Raw genomic sequence first — 24,234 nt, forward strand, 5'->3', positions numbered from 1 at the left:
TTTCCACCTTCCCTTTATCTGTCTCTCACTACACATCCTCCCCTTCATGGCCTCTCCTCTGCCCACGCCCTCCCTCCCCATCCCCTTCCCCCTCGCCATTGACTCCCAAGCCTGCCCTGTCTTTAATAACTGACCATCCCTCTGCCTCCTACCCAACTGCCCCCGTCGTGCCAGCTGGTCCTGCCCCTTAACCCCAGGATTCAGAGACCCTGGCAGGGCAGCCCCCTCTCTGGGCACAGAGGCCCCTGGTCACCCCGCTCCATTCCTCTGTTGCAGTTTTTCATTGTCCTCCTGGTCGTCCTCCTGGCAGAGCTGATTCTCCTCACCCTGTTCTTCGTCTACATGGACACGGTGAGGTGTGGCATGCAATCGGTGGTCGGGTTTAGGGGTTGGAATCAGGTCAAGGGTCTGGGACTGGAGCTACCACTTGGAGCCAGGGCAGGATCCATTTCCTCCTGGAACTGGCAGACCCTGTGGGGCCTGAGCCTTGGGGTCTCCACCTTCCTGATCTTCCAGAAAGCTGTGGGTGGATGGGGCAGTGGATAGGACTCCTTTGAGAGCAGAACAAATGAGCCTGCACTCAGCGGCAAGAGGGATCTAAGTGAGAACCAGCCAAGGCAAAACTTCCCAACCAGTAGGTTGGGATCAGCACAGAGAAGGCCGAGGAATCTGTTTCTCCCGGGGTTCTGACCGCCCCTCCACAACCAGCACCCAGCCATGTGTGACCCCTGGGTCTGACCAATGTCCTCCCGCCCCGGAAAGGTGAACGACAATGCGAAGCGGGACCTGAAGGAGGGGCTGCAGCTGTACAACACGGAAAACAACGTGGGCTTGAAGAATGCCTGGAACATCATCCAGGCGGAGGTGGGTGCGGGCCTGGGACTGGGGCCATGGGTGGGGCTAGGGGAGGAATGGGGTGGGCTGGTGGAAGGAGGGGGTATGACCAGGGGACTGCAATTGGCACCTGACCTCATCCCCCACCCCCAACCCCCACAAGATGCGGTGCTGTGGTGTCACAGACTTCACAGACTGGTTTCCGGTGCTGGGGGAAAACACAGTCCCCGACCGCTGCTGCATGGAGAACTCCCAGGATTGTGGGCGCAATTCCACCACACTAGTGTGGAAAACGGTAAGGCAAGGGTGGGGCCGAAGCCCTGGGGCAGGGGCGGTGGCATGGGGAGGAGGGTGAAGCAGGCCATGGGCTGGGAGGGCAGTGACTAGAGCGGAGGAGGAAGTGGCAGGGACTGGGCAGAGTGGCAGGGACTCTCGCTCTCCTGCCAGGGCTGCTATGAGAAAGTGAAGATGTGGTTTGAAGACAACAGGCACGTGCTGGGGACAGTCGGGATGTGCATCCTTATCACACAGGTATGAACCCCCGGAGGGGTGGGGGACCCCACCTTCCTCACCCCCCACCAGTCCCTGCTATGCTCCCCTCCCTGTCCCCCACTGGACGGTTGGTGGAAAATGCCCAGGCTGGAGATCAGAAGTCACGGGTTTGAGTTCCAGTTCCACCCCCAGCCTGTGCTTTGGGACCTCGGTCAAGTCACACCCACCTTCTCTGGACCTCAGTCTCCTTCTCTGCCCCACCCTCTCCACCCACCTCCCAGGGGCGAGGGGAGGTCAGATGAGGTGGCTGGTGGGATGCAAAGCTTCATGTGACAAGTTAGGGAAGATCATCAAGCAGGTTCAATTGGTCCAGGCTGGACAGTGCGGTGTCAGGGAGAGGGTCGTGCCTGGGGCCGCCCAACTTTAGCAGGAGGGTTAACGGGAGCTGTTAACCATCTCTGTTATTTATACATGTCTCAATCAGACCTCTGACATCCCCCACTGAAGCGAGTAAAGACACCAGCAACACTGATTAGGCACTGGAAACTTCATCTCACAATCCTGGTTCAACTCCCAACCAACCCTAGAATGGTCCTGCTTCCTAATTTTACTTCTCAAATCTACTTCTCTTTTCAGGGAAAGATTTTCTGACACCCTGACCCCATTCCCAACACCCATTCCCAGTTACGACCCCATCTTGAATTAGCAGCAGACAAAGGGCGAGAATCTTGCCCTCTACCACCCCTCTCCCTCATAATTGAGCCCTTCCTCCCGACCTCCCGTGATTCCTTCCCAGCCTCCCTCCTGTCCCCTGGCCTCCCCCACCATGGCTAAAATCTGGCCGCTGTCACTCGGGCAGCCGGCCCAATCCAGAGTAGGAGTCCCAGTGAGGGGCCAAGAGTCCTTGATGGGAGTTGCAGCGTATTCAAGGCTGTGGTAGCCCGAGTTTTCCCAGCTGTCCCGGTCCCTCTCCCAAATTCTGAGGGAAGGAAGCTCCACATTGCACACGTGTGTGCAAATGTACGCACGCACGCACACACACATATGCACACACACACAGACGCATCGGCTCACCGGGCCTGAGCGGTGTGGCTCCAGCTGTTCCCTCTCTCCGGCAGGTCCTGGGCATGGCCTTCTCCATGACGCTCTTCCAGCAGATCCATCGCACCGGGAAAAAATACGACGCCTGAGAGTCCGCCCAGAACCCCCCGTGCCAGGAGAGGATCTGAGCTCGGGTGCCTTCCCCACCCTCCCTCCCTGCCCGCTCCGGACCGCTGCCCCACTCTCCACCCAAGCCGGCCGGCATCCCCTCTGCCTCCCACCCCAGCTGGCCGGGACCTGCCCCGCCCTCGGACTCCTCCCTGGGTTGGGCTGGGAGCAGGGCAGGGGCCTGTGGGCCGCTGACCTCTCCCACCATTCATTTGCCAAAGAAGAGTCGGGGGCCGGGAGGAACTGGACCCCAAGTCCCCCGCCATGCACAGAACACCCAGAGACAGAGGTCTCTAGCCCGGTCCCCCTTCTCAGAACACTCGTGCCCCGGCTCCTCCTTTGTTCCCACCTGGAGTACTTGGGAGCAAGAGGAGCCCCCTCCCCCGCGAGCCCCCAAAGGCTGGGGCTGGGACCCCCATTAACTCCCTAGCTTCACGTTTTTTAAGATTTTATTCTGATGGCAATTATTCCGGGGGTCTTCCGGTCCTCGAGCTACGTTTAGGGTTAGCTTTGTGACTTACAACTTTATATGTCTTGATTTCTCTTATTTCTCTGGTCAGTGGCTGGGATGGGGCACCTGTCTGGACCCAACAAACACCTGTCACCCCCTCTTGCATGAAGACAGGGGGATACCAGGGGGGGGAGAGGGTCTGTCTGGAGGGCAGCCGGCCAGCGAGGGCGCAGGACACTGAGTCAGCCATTGAGATCTGGTCGGGAGGAAGGAAAGATGACCAGGTGCACTGCTCGGTCCACTCTATCCACCTGTGCTGGGGAAAGGGGAGACCAGGACTTTCTGTCTTTCTTCTATGCCGCCTCCTTTCCTCCCCTTCGTCCGTGTTTCCGGGAGTCTTCTCTCACCCCTGGCTGTTCCTGCTGGGACACTCTGACCTCTCCACTCTGCTGCTCCCCTGGACTCTCCTCCCCCGTCTTCATCTACCCTCACTGTCGAGGGAGGGAAGAGGGCTTTTCTTTGTTTGCTTTCCAAAGGAAAGGTCAAGTGTGGGGGGCTGCCCTGTCTCCTCTGGAGCCCCCTGCCCCTTGTTCCCGCCCATGACCCCTGAATGGGGGTTTGGGCTCAAGAACTACGTTACCGAGGGTGGGGGGAGCAGTAGGGCTTGGGAGGACAGGGTAGGGTTGGGGGGCCAAGATGCAGGAGGTCTAGGGAGATGCAGGGCCAGTTGAGAAGCCCCTACCTCCCACCCCATCCCCAAAGTTCTTGGGGTGCTGGATGCCCCCCTCCCCAAGTGATGATCACCTGTCGCCACGGTTCAGACACCTTTCTGGATTAATGGTCTCAGGGGAGGGTTGTTTCCAGCAACACAGCTCTCTACTACAGGGCGCTCCCTAGAGCTCTGCCTCCCATCCCCTATTCCTCCTTTCTATCTGACCACACAGCCCTTTAATGTTGGCTTCCCTTCCCCCAAGGGCAAACTAGAGGCTGTGGTGGGAGGGGGGTGGGGGTTGTGGACCCAGGGGGAGGAAGCAGCCAGGTTTTGGTGGAGTAGGAGCACTGCCTCACTGGGGACACACTGCCCTGGAAACCCAGCTTGGGGTGGTGAGTTCAAATTCTGCCTTTCCCCTTTAATATTCCCATTCTATTTTATCTGAGTCCTCCAAGATGTCCCCCTAACTGTCAACACTTGCCTTTTCTGCCCTTTCCCAGTTGTGGGAGCCCCTGGTGAGAGGCTGAGGTTGGTGTGGGAAGGAGGGGTGATGTGATGGGGGCCTGAGCAGAGAGGCTAGCTGGAGAGACTGTGGTGAGGTGATTTTTTGGCATGGGGCTGGTTCTAGCTCAAATTGTAGGGAGCGTTTTGGAGGGGTGGGGAGGTTATGCCTATCAATGCAATTCTTTATTTCTATTAAATCCAGCAGCAAAAAGCCTTGCACAACAGAGGTATCTGGCCTCCTCTTAAAATCTGTTTTTGTAAAGGATCTCTGACCCCTGAACTCTGCCGTTCCCCAGCCTCAACCCACCCTCTCGTGCTTTGATCTCCTCTGTCCACCGACCCTTTCAGCCAGGGATCCCTGGAATGCCCCACCTCCCACAACCTGAATCACATTCTGCAACCTGGTGGCTAGGTCTGTGTGGCAGGGAAATCCGGTCTGCACCCGTGCAAGCGAGATGGAACCAAGTCGGCCTCCACGGCACACACAGAAGGGTATTGCTGCAGCACCAGGGGGGCTTGGGTCATGTCTGCCTGGTTCCAGGAGTGCACTGAGTGGCCCAGGGTCCATGGGATTAGGGTCTGTCTGTTTCTTGGTATGCCCCGAGTGGCCCGGAGTCCATGGAGTTAGGGTCCACCTGGACTGAGGCCAGACTAGGGGAGTTCTCCTGTGCGGTGTTTCTTTCAGGTGTAGATGGTCAGAGGGATGGTCAGAGGGACCTTGCCTAGTGGGACAAGAAGGTGCAGCCTCTGCCGTGTGTTCCCCAGGCTTGGGGCACACCGGGATGTGGGGATCTCAAAACCATTTCTGCCCCGTCTGCATATTCCACCCAGCCGCTGAGGGGGGATTTAATACCCTGAACATGGATGGCAGGGGGTGAGAATCCTGAGCCCCTGATCCTGCCTGGTCTGGGCTTGGCCCAGGGCTACCAGTGAAGACTGGCGAGGGGACCAGCCTGCAGTCCCATCATGACCTTCTGCTCTCACCTTTCACCTCTGCCCTTCCTTTCTGGCCTGAGAACGTGTTGAGGGTGTGGGGAGTGGAGGGATCGTGTGTCGGAATCACCATGGTGTTGGAGACCTGTGGATTGGTGTTTTTCGATCCAGCTCTGGCTTGAGAGGAGCTGTTTGGAGGCTCAGTGTGACCTGCGGGCTCAGGCTAACCCCGAATGTGGCCTTGGTGAGGTGGCTGAGGGCTATTGACCTCTAGGCCTCAATGCCAGTCGATTAGGAGCGTGGTTTAGTGGATAGAGCACTGGCCTGCAAGTCAGAAAGATCTGGGTTGTAATGCTGGCTCCACCACGTGTCTGCTATGTGACCTTGGGCAAGTCTCTTCACTTTCATTCATTCAATCGTATTTATTGAGTGCTTACTGTGTGTACTGCACAGTTTTAAGCGCTTGGGAGAGTAGCATCCCCTTCAACCCATTAGTTGTCACTTCTCTGTTCACTAGTTGTTCATGTCTCTGGGCCTGAGTTCCCTCATCTGTAAAATGGGGATGAGAGTGTGAGCCCCATGTTGGACAGGTCCTGTGTCCAACCTGATTATCTTGTACCTACCCCAATGCTTAGAACAGTGCTTGGCACAAAGTAAGCGCTTAATAAGTACCGTAATTATTATTTCGTCGTCCTTCCTGCTTGCAGCCCCCTCCTTCACATCCAACAGACCACCGCTCTCCTCACCTTCAGAGCCCTATCCTGCTCTGATCTGCTCCAGGAAGGTGGGTGGTAGCCAGGAGACCCCCTCATTCATTCATTCAGTCATATTTATTGAGCGCTTATTGTGTGCAGAGAGCTCTTTTCTAAGCACTTGGGAAAGTACAATTCAGCAAGAGAATTCATTCAATCGTATTTATTGAGCGCTTCCTGTGTGCAGAGCACTGTACTAAGCGCTTGGGAAGTACAAGTTGGCAACATATAGAGACGGTCCCTACCCAACAGTGGGCTCACATCTAGAGGCGGGGAAGACAGACATCAATATAAATAAATACAATTACAGATATATACAAAAATGCTATGGGTCGGGGAGAGAGGGGAAGAGCAAAGGGAGCGAGTCAGGGTGCCGCGGAAGGGAGTGGGAGATGAGGAAAAGCGGGGCTTACTCTGGGAAGGCCTCTTGGAGGAGATGTGTCTACAGTAAGGCTTTGAAGGGGGAGAGTAATTGTCTGGTGGATTTGAGGAGGGAGGGTGTTCCAGGCCAGAGGTGGTAAGAATAATAATAATGGCATTTGTTAAGCGCTATGTGCAGATCACTGTTCTAAGTGCTGGGGTAGATTCATTCATTCAATCGTATTTATTGAGCGCTTACTGTGTGCAGAGCACTGTACTAAGTGCTTGGGAAGTACAAATTGGCAACATATAGAGATGGTCCCTACCCAACAACGGGCTCACAGTCTAGAAGGGGGAAAGGCAATTGAAGGTGGCAGTTAGGGTGGGAAGAAGGGGCAGGGGGTACCAGATACAAGATGCCAGGTTGCCCCCCCCCCACTGGACCACCCCATCTTAATCCCCGTTTTACAGATGAGGTAGCGGGCTCAGAGAAGTGAAGTGACTTGCCCAAGTCCCACAGCAGACATGTGGCGGAGCCTGGATTCGAACCCATGACCTCTGACTCCCAAGCCCGGGCTCCTTCCACCGAGCCACGGGTCAGCGGCGAGACAGGCGAGATGGGGGGCGATCTGGGAGCCCGGGTCAGTTCAGCACCGCGGCCAGCGGCCGGGCCGCGCCGCTCCGCCCTGCCCTGCCCTGCCCTGCCCTCCCCTGGCAGGACCCAAGGAGTGGAAGGAGCCGCAGGGTCAATCAATCAATCAGTCAATCAATCGTATTTATTGAGCGCTTACTGTGTGCAGAGCACTGGACTAAGCGCTTGGGAAGTACAAGTTGGCAACATATAGAGACAGTCCCTACCCAACAGTGGGCTCACGATCTAGAAGGGGGAGACAGAGAACAAAACCAAACAGATTAACAAAATAAAATAAATAGAATAGATATGTACAAGTAAAATAAATAGACTAATAAATATGTACAAACATATATACAGGTGCTGTGGGGAAGGGAAGGAGGTAAGACGGGGGGATGGGGGGCCGAGGGGGAGAGGAAGGAGGGGGCTCAGTCTGGGAAGGTCACACACCCTCCGGCCGCTTGTTACGCCCCACGCTTTGACTCTGCTGGTCACAGTGCTTTGCACATAGTAAGCGCTTAATTAATGCCATTATTATTATTATTATTATTATTATTATTTTATTACTGCGAGCTGGGCTGAGCCCCGGAGAATCTGCAACTCGGTCCTCCTCCAGCCAAGCAATCGATCACTCAATCAGTGAAATTGACCGAGCGCCTGCTGTGTGCAGAATAATAATAATAATGATGTCATTTGTTAAGCGCTTACTATGTCCTAAGCGCTGGGGGAATACAAGGTGATCAGGTTGTCCGACGTGGGGCTCACAGTCTTAATCCCCATTTTACAGATGAGGGAACTGAGGCTCAGAGAAGTGAAGTGACTTGCCCAAGGTCACACAGCAGGCATGTGGTAGAGTCGAGTTCGAACCCATGACCTCTGGCTCCAAAGCCCGTGCTCTTTCCACTGAGCCACGCTGCAGAAGCACTGTACTGAGCGCTTGGGAGTGCACCCTGGAAGTAGCAGATGTGATTCTTTTCCCCAAGGAGCTGACGGTCTAAGGGGTGAGACCGACCTTAAAATATTAATTACAGGTAGGGCGGACAGAAGAGCATAATGTATTTAAATGCCGAGGGGTGGGGGAATGGGATGAGTACCAAAGTGCCCAGGGAAGCGGCGTGGATGAGTGGATAGAGCAGGAACTTGGGAGCCAGAAGGACCTGGGTTCTAATTCTGCCTCCTCCACATGTCCGCTGCATGACCTTGGGCAAGTTACTTCACTTCTCTGTGCCTGTTACCTCATCTGTAAATGGGGATTAAGACCGAACCCCATGCGGGACAGGAGCTATGTCCAAACCGATTTGCTTGTATCCGCCCCAGCGCTTAGTACAGTGCCTGGCACATAGTAAGCACTTAACAAATACCATTATTGTTATTATTATTATGTGGGACAGTAACTGTACCCAGTCTGTTTTGCTTATATCTACTCCAGTGCTTAAAACAGTGCTTGGCACATAGTAAGTGCTTAACAAGTACCATAATAATAATTATTATCATTGGGGAGTACGGGCTCAACTGCAGAGGACACAGTAGGGAAGGAGAATAGAATGGAGGAGATTAGTGGGGACGCTGTATTGGCGCTCTAATAGGGGCAGGACGTGGTTCTGGGCTCTTGGGAGCTCACGGTGGAAAAAGAGAGATGGGCGGACACAGATTGCCGTGGGCTCAAGAGAAAAAGGGAGCCACTTTAGCAAGAACGAACCCCCATACGGAGTGAGCAGGCAGGGCCGAGAATTGATAAACCGTCACACAGCAGTGATCCCAGTTCGTTCATTGAAGAGAGGCAGCCCTGGAGCCCGGCCTGGGGCGCTGGAGTCCTGCTCATCATAATAATAATGGTGGTGTTTGTTAAGCGCTTACTATGTGCGAAGCACTGTTCTAAGCGCGGGGGGAGGGAATATAAAGTGATCAGGTTGTCCCACGTGGGGTTCACATTCTTAATCCCCATTTTCCAGACGAGGTAACTGAGGCACAGAAAAGTTAAGTGGCTTGCCCAAGGTCCGACAGCTGACAAGTGGCAGAGTCGGGATTCGAACCCATGACCTCTGACTCTCAAGCCCGGGCTCTTTCCACTGAGCCAAGCTGCTTCTCCGTGGACCGGGGAGGTCGGAGCGGGCTGGGCCCGGCCCCCCGAGGGGCGGGGAGGGGGAGCGACCGCGGGTTCCACGGCAGTTGGGGTGGACGGTTGGACCTGCGGCCTAGGGTGAGGCGGAGGTGAGTGTCGGGGACCCTTCCCAGGGGTCGCGCCGGCGGGGGCTGGGGCCTAGTCGGGGAGAGGGGTCCCCGGGATACCGTTGGGAGGATGAGAGAGGGGGCTCGGGCAGAACCCGGAGGGGCAGCTCACGATCCCGGGGTCCTGGCTGGGCGGGGACGGGCTCAGGACACCTGAGTCCTTGCCGCCTTAGGCTCCGACTCTCGGCCCGCCTCGGACTTGTCTTTGCCGCGCAGAGTCCGCCAGTCTCCCCCTTCCGAAGGCCTTTGCGGGAGACTAGAAACTCCGACCTCGGGAGCCCTCGGCATAACAGGGAATCGAGCCTTCAGGGAACCGATGTAGTGGATCCTTCCCGCCAACCAAAGCTTCCTAAAAGCCTTCTCCTCCTCCGGAAGGCCTTTCCTGCCTACTCCCTCCCCACTCTCCGCTGCCATGCACAAACAACCGCAGTCGTGGGGTTCCAGTAACTTTGTCTCCTTCTGGCTTCGACTCTGTCCCTTTGGGAGCCGGCTATCCCACCTTTTTACCTGCCGGAGACCGAACCCTTTAGGTCTCCGCTTTCGCCCACCTCGTTAGGCCATCAACCACCCCAAGCCTCAGGGACTGTCTCTGCCCGGTGGTATCAGCTCCCAAGTGCCCCGGGGCGGTGGGCACAGAGCTGGCCCTCCTGGGCTCTTGGGAAGTTACCACAAAAGTCAAAGTTAAAGGCCCTTGCCCTCGAGGAGCTTATGAGCCAGTACCAGGACAGGGAGATCCTGGGCCAGAACCATAGACGGAAAGGAGCTTAGTACAGTGCTGTGCACCCAGTAAATACAACTGAATGAATGAAAGGAGACTCACTCTCTCGCCAATCTCTATCCGTATCTTTTTCCCTTCTGTCTCTCTGCCTCTATTTATCTCCCACTTCCTTCTCTGCTCTTTCTATCGCTATCTTTATCTCTCTTTGTCTCTCGACTGTCTCCCCATCCCTCTTTGTCTCTCACTGTCTCCCTTTCTGTGTCTCTGGCTGTACCCCTCGGGTGCAGTCTTCCTATGTCTTTGTCTCTGTCTCCCACTCTGTCTCTCCACCCCTCTTTGTCTCTCTCCGCCTCCATCTCTCTGTCTCTGTCTCCCTGACTGTGTTTCTGTCTCCCTAGTTCTCATTCTGTCTCCGCCTCACTCTCCCTCTCTGTCTCTCTGGCTCTGTATTTCTATTTGTCTCTCTGTCTCTTCCCACCTCCAACAGCTTACACAGCAGGTGCCTCTCCCAGCCTTCCTCCTGTCCTTGGTGACCCTCGTACTGCCGCCTGCCTCCCTCCCATCGCTGCTGCCCATCGTGGCCACCCGTTGTCTCCACAATGCCCAGCAAGCAGGTCGGGGGCCTGGAGCCCTTCATCCGGACCATGACAGCCGACCCCACCAGCTACTACATCGGCCGGAGGCTGTGGTTCTGCCTGGTGGGGCTCTATGTGTGCATTGTGTATGTGGGCCAGGTGTCCTGGGAGGATCTGGCCAGCGACTTCCAGTGCCACGGGGACCCGTCGGCCGCCTGCCTGGCCGAGTGCTTCGAGAGCCACTTCAACCAGCCCGTCCTGGGGGTTTGGCACCTGGTGGGCTTCCTCTTCCTATCCATCTTTCTGGCCATGGAATTCCTGGTCGTGCAGATGCTGCACCAGCAGGCCCAGGGTCGGCAGGGGCTCGGACCAGAGGTGCCTGGGGGGGACGAAGAGACAGGCTCGTTGACCGCCATCCAGGAGGCCTCGCTCTGCCAGAAGAAGACGGTCATCAACTTGCACCAGGAGAAGACACTGCTGGCCACCTACTTGGCCTACTTTCTGCTGCAGTTGCTGGTGCAGCTGATCTTCCTGGTGGTGCTGCTGCAGAGCCACCGACCGCTGGTGTCCCGGGGGTCCATCTGGTGCCACACAGTGCACTGCCCGGGCCCCCTGCGCTGTGAGCTCATGGGCACGGCAGAGAAGCTCATGTCAGTTATCCTCCTGGCCACGCTGTCTGGGGTCATCATCCTTGTCTGCATCTTCTTCTTCCTGTACAGCATCCAACGCTTCCTGCTTCGCGGGGGCAGCCGTCACCATCGGCACTGCTGCCGGCCGTTGGAGACCCACATCCTAAGCCCTGGCGCTGGCCATGTCTGCTGATGGGCCTTTCCCTACAGGGCTGGACTGAAATCCCCTAATAAAACCTACAGATTGTGCTTTCTTTCCAGTTTCTGCCCTGCCACTGCTCAGCCCCCTCGCCCCCACTCTCCTCATCACTTCGGGTCTATCCTCTGTCCCTTCCAAACTGTTTTTCTCCTGCACTCAGTCCCATCCTTTAAGCACTTAGGTAGTCCTGTCACCAACCCCCACCCCCCGCATCCTAACGGGTGTACACATCCTTAACCCAGTTGCTTCCCCTACCTGTAATTAATTTTAATGTCTGTCTCCCTCACTTAGAGACTAAATTCCTTGAGGGTGGAGATCATGCCTAATAGGTGTACTGTACTCTCCCAGGTGCTCAGTACAGTACTCTCTTCAAAGAATGTGGTCAATAAATATTGATTGAGGCTACATCCCCTTCAAGTCACAGGGAGTTAGCCACGGGCCACTTGTTTGGGCCATGTCCAGTAGCAACCTGAGCCTCTTGGAAGTGGCTTCAGAGCTGTGTGCAGTTTCTGCAGGTCAGTGTGGCTCCGATCCTCAATCAATCAGTCAATCCAGAGCAGTCTTTACTGAACATTTACTGTGTGTTGAACACTGTATTAAACGTTCAGAAGATTCAATAGAGAAAAAGCCAACAGTCTTCTTTCCTTTGCTTCTGGGGCCGTTTATTACCTGGCCACCTCTGGCAGCAGCCGGTTGGAGAATTCGCAAGCTTGGGACACTTGGCAGCTTGGCAAAAAAGAGCCCAGATCCAGGATCCAAGGACAAAAGGAAGCAACTCCATCTTGCCGGGTGTCTGCTGGAAAAACGGCTCGACGGGACGCCCCCATTGTGCCTTGCTGGCAGAATTTGGGAAACAAGAGGAGTTGGAGAAAACAGGGGAAAGTGAGCTGACTCTGAGGCAGCATGGTCCGGAGATCTTGGAATTGCCCAGACTGTGGCAGTTGCCACGACTCCGACAAGCAGAGTGTCGGCCTTCCGGCTCTGCAAAGACTGACCATCTGGGGGGCAGGTGTTGAATGAGGAGCTGGGGAAAGGTTGGTTAGGATCTTGGAAGCAGGATTTTTTGCTCTGAGGGGGCAGGCGGGGTGCCGGCTTGAGGTCACGGGTCCGGGGAGCCCCAGAACTCAGAATCATGCCGGGAAACAAGCTGATAGCTGTGTTGTCACCATTATAATTTCACCCCAAAATAATCCAAGTTTTTCTGTTCAGTTTCCCTACCATTAATAAGAATTGGGGCATTTTTTAAGGCCTTCCTCAGTGTCAAGCACTGTGCTAAGTGCTGGAGTAGATACAGCATTAGCACATTGGATGCAATCCTTGTCCAATGCAGGGCTCATGGTTTTAGGGGAAGGGAGAACAGGTATTTAATCTCCATTTTATAGATGGGAAAACAGGGGTCCAGAGCAGTTAAGTGACCCACCCAAGGTCACACAACAGGCTAGTCGTGGAGCCCAGATTAGAATCCCAAGTTAGTGTGCTTTCCAGTAGTCCAGGCTACCTGTGATTCCTATTTGCTTGACCTTTGGTTTTCCTTCTCAAGAGCCAGGGGAAGAAAGCTGGGTTATTAGTAGTTCGCGTAGCCTAGTGGTTCCAAGTTTGCAGGAGACCTACCAGGCCTGGTTGCTGGGTCACTTAACATTCCAAGGAATTTTTCCTGCCAGATGTTCCCAGCAGGGCATATTCCCTCCCCTCGCATTCTGAGCCATCGCTATTTATAGTTGCCCTTCAGATTTGAAGATGATGCTATTGACGGATACCACCATGTCAATCAGGTAGCTGATTAGAACAGTGGGTGAAGGTTAAACCCTTCACTACTTCATTCCAGATACATTTCCGGCATGGCTATGCTGACTGCTGCAGGAGAGTGTGTATCTTAACGGAAGAAATATGTAATGGTTAAATGGAGGTTATAGGGGATAAAAGAACTCGCCCTGTATGCTTTTGTGGATACAGCTGTTCTGAGCACATTTCAGGCCATTATACGACAGAGATGGATGAGGAAAATCTACATCTAGATCTGGATATGTGGTCATCTTTCCCTTTGCCTGGAGTTATATTGCTCCAGGGTTGACACAGTTGGAGTCATTGTCAGCTGCAGGAGGAGGAGGAGGAGTCTTCCTCACTGGGACATTTCAGGACAGGATCAGCAGCTGCAGATCAAAGAGGAAAAGAACCTTTCCTTTTTTGGGCTTGACTCTCTCCTAAGTGGGGAGACACATCTCCCTATTATGTTTCCTTGTTTCTGCAAGGAGGACAGAATCTATTCCTACCAGTTGATTAGTCAACTGGCAATGAATTAGTTTTGCTCTGCAATGAAAATTTTAGGAATAAAATTTTGCTTCTAACATTATGAGTAGGGATCGGGAACCTTTTTGTGCAAAAGAGCCCAACGAAAGGCAGCCACCGAGTAGTTGGTGCTCAAAGAGCCAAAGGTACTATTTCAACACAAATTAACATAACTTAGTTCTGTCTGAGATTCCATTGGCTTTAGATGCCTTGCTCCAGTGCTGCCTGGGCCAGGCTAACCCCTCAACCCAACGACCTGGGCTACTTGCTTTTATGGACCCTCCACATGACATGAGATATCATTGCATCACACTGTGCACAGTGCCTCAATAGCAACAGCTTCTTGTCTCTATTTCCATGAGAATCAGCGTGGCCTAGCAGAAAGAGCGTGGCTTTGGGAGTCAGAGGACCTATATTTTAATCCTGGCTCCGCCACGGGAATGCCATGTGACCTTGAGTAAGTGACTTCACTTTTCTGGGCCTCAGTTACCTCATCTGTAAAATGGGAATTAAGACTAAGAGCCCTACATGGGACAGAGATTGTTTCTTACCCCATTATCTTGTATCTACCCCAGCTTTTAGTACAGTGCTTGGCACATAGTAAGCACTTTAACAAATAACATAATCATTATGATTATAATTATTCTTTATAACAGCACACCATATTGTCCTACCATTAGCCACTGACTCGCAGTTTTCAGCTGGGATGCATTCCAGTCTGATGCTTTGTTTTACCATGACCTGGGAAGCAGGAGGGCATAGTGGATAGAGTAGACATGGCAGTCAGAAGGTCGTGGGTTCTAATCCAGGCTCCGCCACTTGTCTGCTGTGTGATGGTGAGCAAGTCATTTCATTACTCTGCTTCTCAGATTCCTCAGCTGTAAAATGTTGATTCAGACTGTGAGCCCCATATGGGACAGGGACTGTGTCCAACCCAATTTGCTTGTACCAGCGCTAAATACAGTGTCTGGCACACAATAAGTGCTTGACAAACACCCCAATTATTATTATTATTATTCTTATTGAAATGCTTCATCTGCCCTCCTGACTTTTGGTTTCTTAATTTCAGCTTCCCAACCAGCAGCTGTCTCCTACCTTCACTCATTCTTCTCACTTCCCCTCCCCAGCAAAGCTGTGTTGAGGTGAGCAGAGCTTCAACGCTGGGTGACTGAGTCCATTCCAGAACTTCATTGTCCATGATCTCACCTCACCATTAGGTATTGAGTCCTGGTCCATAAGTGACGCTGGTGGAACTGCTCGAGGAGCCGGATGTGGCCCTTTTTTTATGGTATCTGTTAAGCGCTTACTATGTGCCAGGCAACCTACTTCCTGTACCTTGATCTCCTCTATCTCACCGCCAATCCCTCATCCACATCCTGCCTCTGTCCTGGAATGCCTTCTCTCTTCATATGGGGAAATAACACTCAGATGCTGTAAAAGCACAAGTTGGAATGATAAAAATGCTTTCAGTTAATGCACTAATCAGTGAATGGTATTTATTGAGTGCTTATTGTGTGCAGAGCATTGTAGCAAGTGTTTGGCCTCCCAGGAGGCCTTTGGAGCTGGGGGGAGCTCAAGACTCCAAAAGCCTGAGTAGCCTCCTCCTTTCAGATGGAGGTCCCTTTCCCCGTGGTGGGGCAAAAGTGGCAGCAAGGACTGAAAGGAAGGGATGACCGAGCCCCTGGGCCCCTCAGGCTGGACAAGGGATTGGTTTTGGGGTGTCCCCGGGGAAGGCCTTATTAACCATCGTTAATGAGGGTGGACCAGTTGCGGTCAGCTCAAGGGCCGGTCCAGTGGGGCTGGGGGTGAGGGGAGCAGCTGTGAGCTTTGTGGCTCCGAGGGATCTCAGGGTTTCTGCCTAGGGTGGAGCTGCCCTGGACCAGTCCTTACCTGACTCACCAACCCAGGAGGAAATCAATGTCTGAAATGGGGAAGAAGGGAAATTCTTTTGAGGAAATGGAAAGAGGTGAGTTTCCCCCTTTTTTATGGTATTTGTTAAGCATTTATTATGTTCCAGGCACTGTATAAGCTCTGGCCTTTGCGTGGGTGGGGTCTGCCAGCTCTTGCTCCATTTCCCCTTTGAGTACAGTCCCAAGGACAGGAAACTGTGGCTGCTGGGCCATCCGGCCCCTTGTGCCTCCTTATGAAACTGGGGGAATTCAACCCCAGGCTCCTGTCACCCGGCCGGCCACGCAGACCCCCTTGGAGAGCAGAGCCGAGCCTGGGGCTGGAGACCAGCACTGTCCAGTACCTTGGAGGAGAAAGACTGAAAGAGAAAGAGCCAGAGACCCACTGGGAACGACAGAGGAAGACAGAGAGAGAGAGGAGTCACCGATAGACAACAGGCAGGCAGGCGAACAGACAGACAGATTATCTTTGGCAGTCAGGATGAGCCCACCTGGGGGAGCTGGACCACAAAACTGGAATGACAATGGACATTTTCTTTCCCGACTCTCCGGACGCCTAGGTGAGTTGGAGAGGGAGCTAGGAGGAGGAGGGAGCAAAAGAGGAGAAAGAGGAGGATGGGAAATGGAGAGGAGAAGGAGGGTGGGAGATGAAGAAGGGGGAGGAGGAAGAAAGGAGAAATGGAGGGTGGAGGAGGAGGAGAATGAGGCTCGAGGTGAGAATTGGAGCTGAGGTTAGGGAAAGTGACAAGGCTGAAAGAGGAGGTGCAGAGAGAAGGAAAGCAGAAAAACTGAGTTCATTTTTTCAGTTGTATTTATTGAGTACTTACTGTGTGAAAGCACTATACTGAGTTAGAAAAGGTGGAGCCGTAGGAGAGGGCAAGGCTTGTGGCAAGAAGGGGTTGGAGGGGTCAGCAGATCCAGCTCTGGGCTCTGACTGGCTGGGGGCAACTGTGTGGGCTCCTTGGACCATTCCATTGTATGGGCCTTCCCGGGCCCCAAGGAGCCTGTGGCAGGGACGTGGGGAGGAGGGAGAGACGGGATGGCAGTTCCTGGGTGCAGACTGGCCAGGCAGTTTGGCCTTCTAGAGTGGAGGTCCTGAGGGTGACCCCACACCCTGCTGACCCAATAACCATTTTCCACTCCTCTCCAGCACCTTGCACAAAGCTAGCACCAAGCACAGCACTCTGTACCCCGTGGGGCCCAGTATAGTGTTCTGCACATAGCATATGCTTAGCCCAGCACTCTGCACACAAGTTAACCAGTAAAGCACCCTGCACACGACTGGCACCCAGGACTGTGTTCCACATGCAGTAGAAATGTATAAATGATAAAAATGGTGACGATGATAAAACTTCTGTCTGATGTCCTGTTTGTAGGCCGTGCTAAGTGTGAGGAGGGAGGGGTGTGTACGTGTGTTGGAAGGAAGGTTGAGTGGTGGGACACTGTGCTCCCTGGCCTGAAGCTCTGGACCCTGGGCTGGAAAGGGTCAAACCCTAGGAGCCCCAGTCATCCCCAGCCCAGCAGCCTCTGTTCCACCTGCAGGCCGAGGTTGCTGTTGCCCCCCGTGGAGCCAATGGGCCGCCACCATGGTCTCCATCTTGCTGCTCAGCGCCTGCTTCATTGCCAGGTGCCTTGGTAGGTTGTGCAGGCCTGGGTCATTGGTCAGGGGTCAGGGAGAGGAGGGCAGGGGCTGGGCAGGGAGTGGGCAGCAGACAGGTGGAGGGAGGGCAGGGGCCAGGCAGGGGGTGGGTGGCAGACACATGGGGGGCAGGCAGGGGACGGAGGGGCGGCAGACAGAACAGTAGGCCACAGACCAGGACCCTCCTGTCCGTCCATCCCAGTGACTCAACGTGCCTTCTCCCGGTTCTGCAAGGAAGAAGGCACCCTTCTGCGACTGAACGACATCTTCACAGAAATTTCCTGCTACAGCTCTGGGTCAGGTATGCCCCCAAATCTGTCTCTCCCACTCCCACCAGGAAGTCCCCAAACCCGCCTCCCCTCTGCTGCCCAGGAGCCCCCAAACCCACTTCCCCGCCATCTGCCTGGGAGCCCCCAAACCTGCTTCCCTCCCAGTGTGCCCTAGAGCCCCCAAACCTACCTCCCTGTCAGTCCAGGAGTTAGGCAACCTGGGGACAGAAGTTAGAGAGTAGAGGGTTATGGGGAGGGAAGGAGGGAGGGACCTCCCTTGGCTTGACCTAGCTCTGATTTGCAGGCTAGTGTTGGAGCAGGAACAACCCTGCCTGTGCTCCTGATGCTGTCCCTGACCGGGCTCAGCTCCCCATGGGTGACAGTGGAGCATGGGGTCCCTCTGTGCCCCCTGCCCAGGGCGGGAAGGGCCGCAATGATGGTCCTTGGGCCTGCTCCCAGGGTCCATCCAAGATTGTTGCCCTAGGGGCTGGAAGCACTTCCAGTCCCACTGCTACTTCTTCTCTTCGGACACCTTGACCTGGTCATCCAGTCTCCTCAACTGCACCGGGATGGGTGCCCAGCTGGTGGTCATCAATTCGCTGGAGGAACAGGTACTAGGGAAAGCCAGTGTTTGCGGAAGCAGATCCAGGGGAGCTGGCATTTGGCGGAAATGTTACTGGAGTGATTTGGTATCTCGGGGAGCAGTTACCAGGAAGTTTGTGTTTGGGGGAGCAGGTCCCAGGAGGACCTGGTGGAAAGAGTACTAGGTCAGAGTGGGGTCAATCCTGACCATCCAGCCATCTGACCCCCGGGTTCAGCCCAATGTCATTCCGCCAGCCCACCTCATGAGGGTGTCCAGAAGGAAAGGGTGATACCAGCATTAGGGTGGGCAGAGGAGTGTACTTCACTGTGCTAGACCCCCACTGATGACATCATCATCATCATCATCAATCGTATTTATTGAGCGCTTACTATGTGCAGAGCACTGTACTAAGCGCTTGGGAAGTACAAATTGGCAACATATAGAGACAGTCCCTACCCAACAGTGGGCTCACAGTCTAAAAGGGGGAGACAGAGACCAAACATACTAACAAAATAAAATAAATAGAATAGATATGTACAAATAAAATAAATAAATAAATAAATAGAGTAAAAAAAAGTGCAAACATATATACATATATGTATATATACATATATATGACACCAAACAGGGAAGCAGCATTGCCTAGTGGGTAGAGCCCGAGCCTGGGAGTCAGAAGGACTTGGGTTCTAATCCTAGTTCTGCCACTAGCCTGCTGTGTGCCCTTGGGTAAGTCACTTCACTTCTCTGTGCCTCGGTTACCTTATCTGAGAATTAAGATTGTGAGTCCCTTGTGGGAAAGGGACTGATTTGCTTGTATCAATCCCAGCGCTTGATACAGTGCCTGGCACAGAGCAAGTGCTTAACAAATACTATTATTAGTATTATTATTATTATACACTCCAATCATGTTGCGGTTAGGTGGGGGGCAGCCAGGGAGGAGGTAATAGGAGGGATGAGGCAGGGTTTCCTGGCCAGGAGGGGTGGGGAAGATTGGAGTGGAAAAACAATGGGCAAATGTGGGACCACCCTTCCCTGGAGGGAACTCCTTCCCTGCCCCTACCTCTGCCCCAGGCCCTAACCTTAACCTTCTCTGGTGGGAACTCTTTAAGTCAAGTTCCAATCTGAAGGTCTGAACTTAGTGACCTTCCAAGACCCCACCCTAACTCTAACCTTCTCCAAGCTTGTCTCCCAGCTCTGCCCACCTCGGTGCCTGAGGAGGGGTCAGAGGAGACCTATCCAGGTGAGAATGCAATATTTCGCCTCATCCGCCCATCTCTTGCCTTGTAGGAATTCATTTTCCACTCAAAGCCTAGCGGGAGAGAATTCTACCTGGGCCTGACAGACCAGCAGGTCGAAGGGAAATGGACATGGGTGGATGGCACGGCCTATGACCCATCTTGGAGGTGAGAGACTTTCTGACCGGACAGACTCAACCTCCCTCATGCTCCTCCTCCCTCCCCCAACTTCAACTCACCTGTGTCTTCACAGGGTTGTGTGGGGTGCTGAGTGGAACATGGCTGGCAGATGGCGTGGAGGAAAGAGAGATGGATGGGGGCAGAGATGCCAAGTTGGAAATGGGATCTGGGAGGCTCCGGGGGGCCAGAGAGAACCCAAGATGGACAGTGGAATTTGGCAGTGGCCTTGGGGAGTGGAGAAGCGGTGAACAAGGCAGGAAAAGGCCCCTGGAGATGACAGTTTCCTAGATAGTGGAAGTGGGAAAAATGAGAATACAAAATCCTCGGCCAATAGAAGGTGATGCTTTCACACAAGTCATGGTGCTGTGGACAAAGGCTTTGGGCCCCTCAGCCGTGGCACTGCCCAGAACAGCTGGGGGGTGCTGGTCTACCACGGAGGGAGGGAGGCGGTGGAGGGAGCGGAGGTGGGGCACTGGAAGGGATGTCCAGGGAATTGGCAGACAGTTCTCTCACTCACAGAGCTCAGACTCGTCTTAGTTTCATGCTCAGGGAGAGGTAAAGGGGAAGAGTGAAATCAGGCAAATTATACCCACTCTAGATGTACAGTTTTGACCTACAAAGCAACCATTAACAGAGCAGCAAGCAGCCTGAGATACACAGTTCTGAGTGTGGGTGTCTTCTGGACAGCACTAGGGCAGTGCACCCAAGTCTGCCAGAATTTGGCCCAAGAGGCAAGACAGGTTACCTCTCCTGAAGTTAAAGACTTTGCCTTTCTTGATGATTGGGTCTTTTTCCCCAAAGGATTCTGGAAAATGAGGTGATCCAATCCCTGGGGAATGTAGCTTCAGGCATCCAGTCTCCAACTTCCCTTCAGCTTAAATTCTGGTCTCTCTCCCACCCCCAATCCTGTAGGAGTCCAGAAGCCTGCATACCACACTCTGCCCTCAGTTAGTAGGAATTGCTGTCTGGTTGGGATGACAGCAGCAATGAGTGATGTCCCAGAGACCTGTAGCCACAATCCACATTAAGGAAGAGGACTGTATCCCTGAGCCAACTCCTGCCTTGGGGTGGCATGGGGTTTGCTAGGTTGACATAGAAGTTGGGGGGGCCTGGGGTTTGATGGATTGACATGGAAGTGACATTCATTCATTCATCCAATCGGATTTATTGAGCGCTTACTGTGGGCAGAGCACTGTACTAATTGCTTGGGAAGTACAATGGAGAAGCAATGTGGCTTAGTGGCAAGAGTACGGGTTTAGAAGTCAGAGGACGTGGGTTCTAATCTCCGCTCCGCCACTTATAATAATAATAATTATGGCATTTATTAAGCGCTTACTATGTGCAAAGCACTGCTCTAAGCGCTGGGGAGATTACAAGGAGATCAGTTTGTCCCACGGGGGGCTCACAGTTTTAATCCCCATATTACAGATGAGGTAACTGAGGCCCAGAGAAGTGAAGTGACTTGCCCAAAATCACACAGCTGACAACTGGCGGAGCCGGGATTTGAACCCATGACCTCTGACTCCAAAGCCCGGGCTCTTTCCACTGAGCCACGCTGCTTATCTGCTGTGTGACCTTGGGCAAGTCACTTAACTTCTCTGTGCCTCCGCCAACTCATCTGTAAAATGGGGATTAAGACTGTGAGCCTCACGGGGGACAGCCTGATTACCTTGTATTTACCCCAGTGCTTAGAACCGTGCTTAGCATGTAGTAAATGCATAAAAAATACCATAATCATTATTATTGTTATTATTACTATTATTATTAGAGTGGCAGATGGCCATGTTCCATGAGGAGCTGAGCTGTCAGGGCCAGGGTCAGGAGCACAGGCAGGGGTGTTCCTGTTCCAGCTAGATCAAGTCCCTCCTTCCCTCCCCAGGTTGCCTAGTTCTTGGACTGACAGAGAGGCAGATTTGGGGGCTCTAGGGCAGACTGGGAGGGAAGGAGGTTTGGGGGCTTCCGGGCAGATGTCAGGGAAGCAGGATTGGGAGCTCCTGGGCAGCAGAGGGGAGGCGAGTTTGGGGACTTCCTAGTAGAAGTGGGAGAGGATTGTTTGGGGTCAGGGCTGCAAAGCAGGCAAGGTGGATTTGGGGGCATACCTAACCCAAAGCTGTAGCAGGAACTTTCTGAGATGTCTTAGGTTTGATGGGACTTGATGGGGCTAATATAGGTGTTCCCTGGGGGTGGGGAATACTACCTTGAGGATGGACTGGGAAGAAGTTGGGGAAGAATGGGAGTCCTGGAGCCCTGAGGGAAGGGATGGAGGCAGGGGGCTCTGGAATCCCTCCCCTGACCATCGCAAAGTGGCATCAACCTCTTCACTTCACCTGCCCATTCCCAACAGTAGAGTGGAAGCTCCTGGAGGACAGGGACGTGCATCTGCTGCACGGCTCTCCCAAGAACTAAATCTTGCAGCTGGTGCTGAGGAGGTGCTCGGTGCACATGGCACTGACAATAATAATAATGATAATAACTGTGGTATTTGTTAAGTGCCTTTTTTGTGCCAGGCACGGTACTAAGCCCTGGGATGAACACAAGCAAATCAGGTTGGACACAGTCCCTGTCCCAGTTGGGACTCCAATTCTTAATCATCAGCAGCATGACTTAGTGGATAGAGCACAGATGTGGGAGTCAGAAGGTCATGGGTTCTAATGCTGGCTCCACCACTTGTCTGCTGCGTGATTTTGGGCAAGTCATTTCACTTCTCTGTGCCTCAGTTACCTCATCTTTAAAATGGGGATTAAGACTGTGAGCCCCATACTGGTCAGGGACTGTGTCCAACCTAATTTATTTGTAAGTACTCCAGTGCTTAGTACAGTGCCTGGCACATAGTAAGTGCTTAACTGAGAAGCAGCATGGCTTAGCGGAAAGAGCACGGGCTTGGGAGTCAGAGGTCATGGTTTCTAATCCCGGTTCTGCCACTTGTCAGCAATGTGACTTTGGGCAAGTCACTTCACTTCTCTGTGCCTCAGTTACCTCATCTGTAAAATGGGGATTAAGACTGTGAACCCCCCATGGGACAACCTGATTATTTTGTATCTACCCCAGTGCTTAGAACCGTGCTTGGCACATAGTAAGTGCTTAACAAATACCATTATTATTGTTATTATCAAATAACTGATATTAATAATAATAACTGTTATTATTATTAATCCCCATTTAACAGATGAGGTAACTGGAGCACAGAGAAATGACTTGCCCAAGGTCATACAACAGTCAAATGGCAGAGCAATATTAGAACCCAGGCCCTTCTGACTCCTGGCCCATGATCTAGCCACTAAGCCACGCTGCTTCTCTAGGCACTGATGGATTGTCTCTCTCCCCTCTCCCTCCACCTGCCTTCCTTTTCCCTCATCTGTGCCCATGCAGTTTCTGGGACTTGGGGGAACCCAACAACATCTTGGGACTTGAAGATTGTGCCACCACAAGAGACTCTCCCAGTGCCAAGGAGACCTGGAATGACGTGACTTGTTTCTCCTTCCACTACAGAATCTGTGAAATGCCAGCCCAGACCCTTTCTGCCGGGAAAAAGGGAATGTGAGCGACCTGGGAGGGATGGGGGTGGGGGGGGGTGGGACTGGCAGACTGGTAGACATATTGTTCTGTCCTCAGGAATCTGAGTTCTTCCCTTCCTTTCTTCCCTCCCGACGCTCTGGTCAGGGCTGAGTGCATGTCATGAACGCTTGGGTACCTGGGAAAACTTAACAATAATAATAATTATTATTATTATGGTACTTCTTAAGCACTTACTATCTGCCAAACACTGGGGTAGATACGAGTTAATCACGATGGACACAGTCCCTATCCCACACTGGGCTCACATTCTTAATCCCCAATTTTTACAGATGAGGTAATTGGGGCACAGAGAAGTGAAGTGACTTGCCCAAAGTCACACAGCAGACAGGTGGGGGAGTGGAATTAGAACCCACGACCTATCCACTACACCATGCTGCTTCTCAACCAACTTCCCAATGGTTGAATGGGAGGCAGGGTGGTCCCCGGGGACTCGGAGCAAAGAGACCCTGGTTCTAATCCCAGTTCTTGCCCTGACAGATCACTTAATCTCTTTGGGCCCTCAGTTTCTTCATCTGTGAAAGGGAAGATCTGCTCCCTCCCTTTCGGACTGTGAGCCCCGTGAGGGGTGGGGATTGGGTCCCATCTGACTTTCCCATCTCTGACCCAGCGCTCAGCACAATGCTTGGCTCCTAGTGAGTCATCATCTCCTGGGTGCAGAGCACTGAACTAAAGCACTTGGGAGAGTATTCCAGAAGCCAGAATGCCATCTCTGGCTTCCAGGGATTTGCAATAAAAGGGGAGACCAGCAGACACACAGAGCGGGAGAAGGAATAAGGATAAGCAAATGGTCAATGGGAGAATGGCTATCACAGGATAAAGTAGTTGAAATGAATAACGGAATGTCCCATTTAATATGTAAAATAAATAGTGAAATTCTGACAGAGAGTTTTATAACTTATTAAAGCGCGGTTACCTCAAGCTTGGAGTTTGCCCATCTGTTTCCTCCATCTTTCAGGTTAACAAGTGAGCAGGTAAATCAATCAATCAATTGTATTTATTGAGCACTTATTGTGTGCAAAGCACTGTACTAAGCGCTTGGGAAGTACAAGTTGGCAACATGTAGAGACGGTCCCTACCCAACAGTGGTCTCACAGTCTAGAGGAAAAGTTGACTTGCCCAAAGTCACCCAGCTGACAATTGGCGGAGCCGGGATTTGAACCCATGATCTCTGACTCCAAAGCCCGGGCTCTTTCCACTGAGCCACGCTACTTCTCTTACTGTGTGTTGGTAAAGCCAATGAGCAGTGAGTGTGCCAGCCAGCTCCTGCATCAAGAAGGAAGCCCCTCTCAGTCAATCAATCAATCGTATTTATTGAGCGCTTACTGTGTGCA

The 24,234-nt window shown here is 53.1% G+C and overlaps 3 protein-coding genes across 4 annotated transcripts in view; all 3 read left to right on the top strand.

Annotated features, from left to right (window-relative positions):
- Window positions 1–3,661, top strand: part of TSPAN9 (tetraspanin 9) — a 44,973-nt gene extending 41,312 nt beyond the window's left edge. For both annotated transcript variants that reach the window (XM_038768006.1, XM_038768004.1), the window contains exons 5-9: window positions 277–351; window positions 763–864; window positions 998–1,129; window positions 1,282–1,365; window positions 2,445–3,661. In XM_038768006.1, coding sequence (XP_038623934.1) covers window positions 277–351; window positions 763–864; window positions 998–1,129; window positions 1,282–1,365; window positions 2,445–2,516 — 465 coding nt within the window. In that variant the 3' untranslated portion in view covers window positions 2,517–3,661. The remainder of the gene's footprint in view (window positions 1–276; window positions 352–762; window positions 865–997; window positions 1,130–1,281; window positions 1,366–2,444) is intronic.
- A 6,546-nt stretch (window positions 3,662–10,207) lies between these two features.
- LOC119946580 lies at window positions 10,208–11,279 on the top strand. The gene has a single exon (XM_038767981.1). It carries the CDS (start codon window positions 10,425–10,427, stop codon window positions 11,220–11,222), a length of 798 nt encoding a protein of 265 aa, XP_038623909.1. The 5' UTR covers window positions 10,208–10,424; the 3' UTR covers window positions 11,223–11,279.
- A 4,544-nt stretch (window positions 11,280–15,823) lies between these two features.
- On the top strand, window positions 15,824–22,871 carry CLEC4E (C-type lectin domain family 4 member E). Its single transcript, XM_038768052.1, has 6 exons — window positions 15,824–15,981; window positions 16,964–17,056; window positions 17,263–17,361; window positions 17,789–17,940; window positions 19,200–19,315; window positions 22,697–22,871. Exons 1-6 carry the CDS (start codon window positions 15,903–15,905, stop codon window positions 22,866–22,868), a joined length of 711 nt encoding a protein of 236 aa, XP_038623980.1. The 5' UTR covers window positions 15,824–15,902; the 3' UTR covers window positions 22,869–22,871.
- Window positions 22,872–24,234: the final 1,363 nt, after the last annotated feature.

The sequence above is a fragment of the Tachyglossus aculeatus genome, chromosome 27 (genome assembly GCF_015852505.1).
Source record: "Tachyglossus aculeatus isolate mTacAcu1 chromosome 27, mTacAcu1.pri, whole genome shotgun sequence".
NCBI classification, from domain to species: Eukaryota; Metazoa; Chordata; class Mammalia; order Monotremata; family Tachyglossidae; genus Tachyglossus; species Tachyglossus aculeatus.

Bases quoted from the DNA above. Each gene is read 5' to 3' on its own strand.
- CLEC4E (XM_038768052.1), top strand. From the start codon at position 15,903: ATGAGCCCACCTGGGGGAGCTGGACCACAAAACTGGAATGACAATGGA. The intron at 17,941-19,199 runs GTACTAGGGAAA...CTTGCCTTGTAG, and splicing joins TCAATTCGCTGGAGGAACAG to GAATTCATTTTCCACTCAAA. The intron at 19,316-22,696 runs GTGAGAGACTTT...GTGCCCATGCAG, and splicing joins GCCTATGACCCATCTTGGAG to TTTCTGGGACTTGGGGGAAC.
- LOC119946580 (XM_038767981.1), top strand. From the start codon at position 10,425: ATGCCCAGCAAGCAGGTCGGGGGCCTGGAGCCCTTCATCCGGACCATG.